We start from the raw sequence: 7897 nt of genomic DNA on the forward strand, positions 1-7897 counted from the left end.
GAAGACAACGCCACTCGCGAGAGCGCTCCAGAGCGCTCAGAAACGACCAGCCGAAGATAGCATTAGAGTGCTTGTTACGATCGAACTCGCTGAATTATCCAATATGACGAGAAAGATAGATGCCAAAAACGGAAATGTCCCACTTCTAAAGCTTTGGCCAGTACTATTCACAGTGCAAAAGAGGAATCCTCGCATTCTGCTATATATGAACTTGACGGCGTGTTAACGTTTTCTTCCTATCGCAAACTGCCAGTTCTTCGCCTGGACACAATACGTCACGCTGCTGAAACTCATGTTGCTGGTCAAGTAACAACAGATAAATCACCCTCAAACACCGCGAGCACAACGCTGAACTGTCTAAGTATTTCTGGAAACTTCTTGGATATGTGTAAGGAAGTTAGATTCAAAGGAAGCACCATGATATATTTTCATGCATCAGCAGTGTTCCAGAAAGAAAAACATTACTTTAAGCGTACGGGCCATCTACAATAGGGGCTTGGTTTACGGATGGTGCGTTCCATAAATCTTTTCCGCATCCTATCCTTCTTGCCTTTCAGTTTCCGTAATTTTACTTATGTGCGCGTACTTAGTTTTTCGAATAAATTTGTACTTGGAGAGCCTAATCACGGGTTCATAAGGTTTCCCAAGGAATCTAAAAAATACTGAAGCTTTTAGTTTCACAAAAGTGCAGTGAGACCCTTATATGAGGTTGTTAAGAAGAAACTCTCTCTCAACCGAGAAAAAAAAAAGAAAGCTTAGCACATCCCAGGAACTACTTTCTATTGGAAGGATCTTTTAAGCCTCGTGGTCGGGAGACAAATTATTGCTGCATGCTCGGCGAGTAGGTTGCAGGAATTGTGTAATGTATTACAGTGATACAATACTGTGAGAAATATGTTTTAGGGACAATTTCAAGTATTTCTATTTATTTTTGAAACTCCGCATGCTTATACATCTTGTGCATGCTTCTTTGTGTTCCCCAGTGCTATATTCAGTGGCCTCCTTGGGTCGTGATAGAGAGGGAGAGAGAGAGAGAGAGAGAGAGAGAGAGAGAGAGAGAGAGAGAGAGAGAGAGAGAGAAACTTTGATGAAAGAAAAGCGGTGAGCTCGGCCTGGGTGGTGTGGCTCTAGCCTGTTAGTCCACTCTGGAGGAATGGGTTGGTGAGAACGACAGAATCAGGGTAGGAAGATGCAGGTGGTATGAACGAGATGATGATGATAGCTGCTCCGCAATTCTACTGCTCTTGTGCAACATGCACGCGGACGCTGCACGGCACATTCGCTTTGGCGGAGAGTGGTCGAGGCTACTGGCGCGTAGCCGCGAGGCCGCCTGTGACATGCATGATTTCCACAAGTGTTCTCGCTATAGGTGTATACGAGAGAGGCCGCAGCTACCGCGGGGTGTCAGTTATTCACCGCAGCATCGCCGTGATGACCGACTCTGAAAGCATCATCACGAAGCGCTCTTGTTGTTACCGATCATATTCGGGAGAACGCGGTGCTAACCATGGCCTTTGGCCCTTGTCCTAGTTTACGCTGCTAATGTTACGAATCGCCATTGGAGGTTCACTCAATGTTTTTGATGACTTCTGCTGAACCGGAGTAACTTTATAGCCTTCAGAGCCTGCCTCACGGGTGCCATCGCAGTTCGGACATTTTGCTGCATAAACTGCATATACAAAGATTGGTCATGGCTGTCCGCACAGCGATGACATGTCATCTGGCCACTGCAGAGGGCGCCCACACGGCCAAGCTTTGAACACTTGTGGCTCTACAGTCGTCGGTGCACAAAAGGGCGCATCGGATGTCTCAAATAACAGACCTTGATGTAGGCAGGTACGGTGTCTCCCTCTAAAAGCAGCTTGATGTTTATCAAGCGACTGAACTGAATTTCGACTGTTGAAGACAGCACCTCTCGCATCTCTGTCGCTGATGAGAATGACGGCGTGAGATGCGAGTCCAGCGCTAGACCATTTGCCATGCACAATCGACGACCACACTTCGACATGCCCGAGTATGCACACAGTTCTATCTTTTCTAGGGGACTTGAGTCAGTTATGATCGTATTCTTTCTGTCATTAAACAGAACTTAGTTTAGCCCTCCAGATGCCACTTTTACAAGGCAAGAGTTCAATATCTGCCTGTATATGGAATTCCAGTTATTTGAGGTGTCGAGAGGCACGTATACAGCCGTGTTAATCGTAGGAAGCTATCTGGCAGAGGCTTGCTCGATAACGTCCTTAGTTGTCCCTAGGTGCTCTCTCTGCAATCCCTTGCTTTTGACGGCAGTGAAGTCCCTGTCAGAGTCGCTATACGAGAAGAAGGAGGTTCTAGACATGGTCAAGGAGACGTGCCAGCTCTGACACTAGTATATAGGAGTCGAAGTGTGAAGAGACGGGTTCGACGAGAGGTGGTGTGCCCTCCGTCATGGGCTCAGATGGCTTCTTGTCCAAATTAGGTTACGCTATGAGAAAAACTATGGGAGCAAGGCTCCAAGCCTTGCTCCCATAGTTTCGCTCCCAAAACTTCTGATATGTGTTAATACTCTCTTTATGGAGTTCAAGCTCTTTGGTATTTCATTCTTTTCGCCAAGCAACAAATATTACCCGACGCCTCCTAATGGCACCAATATTTCCTACAATAGCTTATTATGCATTAATTAATTAAAAATGGGGGTTTATGTACCAAAACAATTTTCTGATTATGAGGCACGCCGTAGTGGACGACTCCGGAAATTTTGAACACCTGGGGCCACGTGCACCTAAATCTAAGTAGGCGGGTGTTTTCGCATTTCGCCCCTATCGAAATGCGGCCGCCGTGGCCGGGATTCGATCCCGCGACTTCAATGCTCAGCAGCCCAACACCATAGCCACTGAGCAACCACGGCGGCTGGCTTGTTACGCACAATCTATTGCTTATGCTATGCTATGCCTACTATTAATAAGTTGTTGCTACTTATTATACAGGGTCTTTCTACGAAGGATGGTTTCTTTGAAGGCATGTTGCGAACACGGGGTGAAGGGCAATACGAGGCAATCAAACGCCAATTAGCAAACGCACATAACTTAGATAACTTTTACACTATTAGTTTCAGCCAGCTCATCGTAACTGCGAAATTGACGCAAGCTCTCCGTAAAATGCATATCTGCTTTTGGATCTGGGAAATTGGGATCAACCGCGGATCAACGATACATGCAATCAGATTACACAAGGTTCAGTGGCAGACATCGGATGGAATCATTGATAACATTCCAGAAACTTCGGGTACATCCAGGCGCGTCCGACGCTGTGCGATAACATTTGTTAGGCGTTGAAACGTGGTCGCCCGATAAAGATAAACAAGTACACGTGGTGTACTATAGCGGCTCCACAGCCACCATAGCCCTTCATAAAGAAAGCTACAAAATCCCAATAAAGAAGGGCGTCATGCAGAGAGACACGATCTTTCCAATGCTATTCACAGCGTGTTTACAGGATGTATTCAGAGACCTGGATTGGGAAGGAATGGGGATAAGAGTTGATGGAAAATACCTTAATAACCTGCGATTCGCTGATGATATTGCCTTGCTTAGTAACTCAGGGGACGAATTACAATGTATGCTCACTGACCTGGACAAGCAGAGCAGAAGGATGAGTCTAAAAATTATCTGTAAAAAACTAAAGTAATGCTTAACAGTCTCGGAAAAGAATAACAGCTTACGATATGTAGCGAGGGACTAGATGTGGTAAGGGAATACATCTACTTAGGGCAGGTAGTGACCGCAGATCTGGATCATGAGATTGCAGGCATTCTCAGATCATGAACAGCAGGTTGCCTTTACCCCTCATGAGAAAACTGTATAACAGCTGTGCCTTACCAGTACTCACCTACGGGGCAAAAAGCTGGAGGCTTACGAAAAGGGTTCTGCTTAAACTCAGGACGACTCAACGAGCTATGGAAAGAAGAATGATGGGTGTAACGTTAAGGGGGGATAAGAAGAAAGCAGATTGGGTGATGGAACACACGCGAGTTAACGACAGGTTAGTTGAAGTCACGAAAAAGAAATGGGCATGTGCAGGGCATGTAATGAGAAGGGAAGATAACCGGTGGTCATTGAGTCTTACTGCGTGGATTCCAAGAGAATGGAAGTGTAGCAGGGGGCGGCAGAAACTTAGGCGGACGGATGAGATTAAGAAATTTCCAGGGACAAGATGGTAAAAATTAGCACATGACAGGGGATGTTGGAGAAGTATGGGAGATGCCTGTGCCCTGCAGTGGGCGTAACCAGACTGATGATGATGATGATGATGATGATGATGAAAATATAAAGCAAAGAAGGACGCAGCACTCAAAATATATTAGGATCACTGGAGTAGAACAAAGTTTACTTAAGCGCGAGTAGATTCTAAGGTCTTAATAAATATGATAAAGGCAAATCATAAAAACGATTACGAAATTCCCGTGATCACCTCAAGTGTATGGAATGAGGTGACAAGAAAAACACGCACAGGTAAGGTGAGGCCACAAAAAGAAATATAAAGTGAGGAACATGCTGTCAAGTCGTAAAAGAAAGGACGCATAACGTCTGGTTGCAAAAAATAACACAAACAGTAATCAATAAATAAAAAAATATTGCTGACCTGTAGAGAGAGAGAGAGAGAGAGAGAGAGAGAGAGAGAGAGAGAGAGAGAGCAAGGACAGCAAAGACAGGGAGGTGAACAAGACGAGCACCCAGTTCGCTACCCTACACTGGGGGTGGGAGAAAGGGAAAGCAAAGAGGAAAACAGGGAGAGGGTGAGCACTGATTGCGTGTGGGAATTCCTGCGGACATTTCTGAAGGACCACTAGTGATAGTGTTTATGTTCGATAGCAAGGAACATTAAGATAGTTTGGATGCTTCAAAGCCTCGAAAAGACCTCGCGGAAGGTCGTTGATCACCCTCACAAGAATCAATATATTTTCAACACGAACGGTCCGGGGCAGAGATATAAACGTCGCAGCAAGGGCAAGCGAAACCTGTCCTACCATAACATTATAAAAAAAAACTGAACGAAAAAGATAGGACACGAATGGTCTTCAAAAAAAAAAAAAGAAGAAACAACCATTGAATTTTTAGCGAATGCCACTGAAAGTACTTTTTTCTAATTTAGTGGGACTAATTGTACCTCATGCGTGTTTAATGAGGTAGCTATAACGCATATGCACGGCTGTAAATACCGCACTTTGAGCGATGATCAGTCGCACTTATTTTCCAAAGGTTGTCATCCGCTTCAGCTATGCGTGCTGTTCAGCCTCAATCGAAAGGGACCTCAGAGAGAAATACGCTTTTCTGTAATGTGGCCTCTTTGCGTAACTGATCGATGGCGTCTCCGGCATAAATAAACGTGCTGAATATCTGCTCATTTGAATTCCCAGCGAAGCGGGACAGTCACGCGGGAAAGCTCACATGAAAACGAAGAGATTGAGGATTAGTGGAATAGGGATTATAATGGCGCAAGTATTATTTTATTCGCTAATCTGACAACAATGCGCTGCATATCCAGTGTTTACAGACCCTGAGAGACGCCCCAGGTTAGCAATCACGCTTGCTGAGGCTGATGGGCCTGCTTTCCCTTGTTTCTCGACAACAAGGATGATAAGGTCGAGATCGCATAAGAGCGCGATAAAGAAAAAAAGGCGTTAGACATCAGGAAAGCGTTAGCGCTCAGCGGACTTTTGAGCTTCTTTGTGAAGGTCACAGCCGAAATGTTATAGCTATAAAAATGGGCAGGCGAAGTAGCATGGTAATATTTGTGTCATATAGGTTTTCTTAATGAGAGTTCGCAAGGGCATGAACTTTAAAAATGTATTTTTTCAGTGAAGCTGTATATGGCTAGCCGTATCGTCTATCCGTCCATCCGTCCATCTGTCGGTTTCCTGTACGCCAAAAACTGCTCCGGCGCAACCCCATACGCATGCTCAAAAAAATAAAGACGAAAAAAGGCGCGTGATTAGCCAACACCACCAATATAGCACAACGTTTGTTTGCTCCGATCCATGGCGTCACGCAACCTGGCCCTAAATTTCCATTGACAAGGCTGGCGTGATGAATTCGGCGAAGTCAAAATTACTGTTGCCTATTCGGGAGCATGCCCATTAAATTCTACGCAGGTCGGGCGAGGCCTTGTGCTATCTAGGTCGTGTTGGCCTAGTTGCGGCAGTAGTGACGCCGTTGCTCTCCGTTGCAGCCGAGCGCATACGCAGGAGTTTCTCTCCGGCTTCAAAATGGTTATGCCACGCGTATTACGTAGTATTTAGGAGCAGGCAGCTTTGGATAAGAAACACCCCGAGCAGAACCGAGAACGATCTCGCCTACGCCATGCCGGCACTGCAACCTGGACACAAGACCAGGGTCGTGCAGCCGAGCGCAAGCAGCAACTGCATACCAAGGATCCAGCAGCCTACCAAGGCTTCAGTTATTGAACCGTTGGAGTTAACCCAGTGATAAACATCGGGGCCGCATGTTTTAGCTTCGCTGGTTAACCATCTGTGCGGATTGCTCGGACGGTGATTTTCTATTACAACTTTCAGAGTCGCGCCTCAGTACAACACACTGTAACATAATATAGCATACAACGTAGTAATTCTACAACTTCCTGGCCGATAGTGCCGTCATGACGGCTTCACGATTACCACGATGACACGACGACGACTACATGACGAGACATTCAAAACAGCGGCATGACGAAGTTGGAATGGCGACGACGACATTATGATGATAGAATGAAAATGACGTGTTACGACGACAGCAAGATGGCTGCGGAATAATGACTAGCGCATGGCCTCAATGGCGTGATGATCCAATGACGGCTACGGAATGAAGACGGAATGGGGATGACGATGTGTCCTCTGGGGCGAGTTGTCGACGACATGACAATACAATGGTGTCGACAGATCGAATACGGCGGAATGATGGAGATGTTATCACTACAAAGGAATGATCACAATGGAATTGAGGCGATGAAATAAAGACGACGGCGTGACGAAGAAGCGTGTTTGTGCTAAAGCTCACGTGCACGCTTATTGTTTGAACGAAAAAACCAGTCAAAAACACAAAGGACAAGAGGAGAGGTTCACACCACAATGACTGGCTCTTTTGTGTTTTTGAGTGGTTTTTTCGTTCAAGTATGCACCTACTGGCCCAGATTTTAACCCTTCTGCAACGCTTATTATGACTGGTTTCATGCCCTGCATTATTGGAATATTTCAGCATGACGGAGCGCGGCCTCTGCTACCTAAATGTGTTACCGGGTGATGATACGTGTGCCTAGCCAACGGCAACTATGCGTTCGCAGATCGTATCTTGTCGGTGCGGTTTCGCAAATCGCTGGTGCACATTGCGCGATGCTAAGCTCTGCATTGCAGCTTTCATCTTTAAAACTTTAATACAAAATTATGGGGTTTTACGTGCCAAAACCACCTTCTGATTATGAGGCACGCCCTAGTGGAGGACTCCGGAAATTTCGACCACCTGAGGTTCTTTAACGTGCACCTAAATCTAAGTACACGGGTGTTTTCGCATTTCACCCCCATCGAACTTTAAAACCTTATTATGTTACATTATGTCAGAGCTGACCATCTGCACTACCCCACATGCTCTGGGAGTGCGGGTCGACATACCCCAAGTTCATCAAGGAGGAGTGGGACTCGCTTCTGCGTAGCCCCGCTCTAGAACAGCAAATCCTGGCTGTCCGGCGTGCCCGTGACCGGGCCGGTGGGCTAGACCTGCCGGTCCCGACGTGGGACTAGCCGGGTGCGCGACGAGTTCGCGTCCTCGCCGGACCTACAATAAAGTTTATTCACTCACTCACTCACTTGGACACGTGCTAAGCGCACTGCGCAGGCATTTAAACCTTTGTCTCTCTTTTGTTATCATTT

At 46.3% G+C, this 7897-nt stretch overlaps 1 protein-coding gene across 1 annotated transcript in view; it reads right to left on the reverse strand.

Annotated features, from left to right (window-relative positions):
- The window catches only part of LOC139059537 (putative uncharacterized protein ENSP00000383309), a 115770-nt gene extending 113789 nt beyond the window's left edge, over positions 1-1981 (reverse strand). The window contains exon 1 of the mRNA XM_070537960.1: positions 1823-1981. Within this exon, the coding sequence (XP_070394061.1) occupies positions 1823-1981 (159 nt within the window). The remainder of the gene's footprint in view (positions 1-1822) is intronic.
- Positions 1982-7897: the final 5916 nt, after the last annotated feature.

The sequence above is a fragment of the Dermacentor albipictus genome, chromosome 4 (assembly GCF_038994185.2).
Source record: "Dermacentor albipictus isolate Rhodes 1998 colony chromosome 4, USDA_Dalb.pri_finalv2, whole genome shotgun sequence".
Lineage (NCBI taxonomy): Eukaryota > Metazoa > Arthropoda > Arachnida > Ixodida > Ixodidae > Dermacentor > Dermacentor albipictus.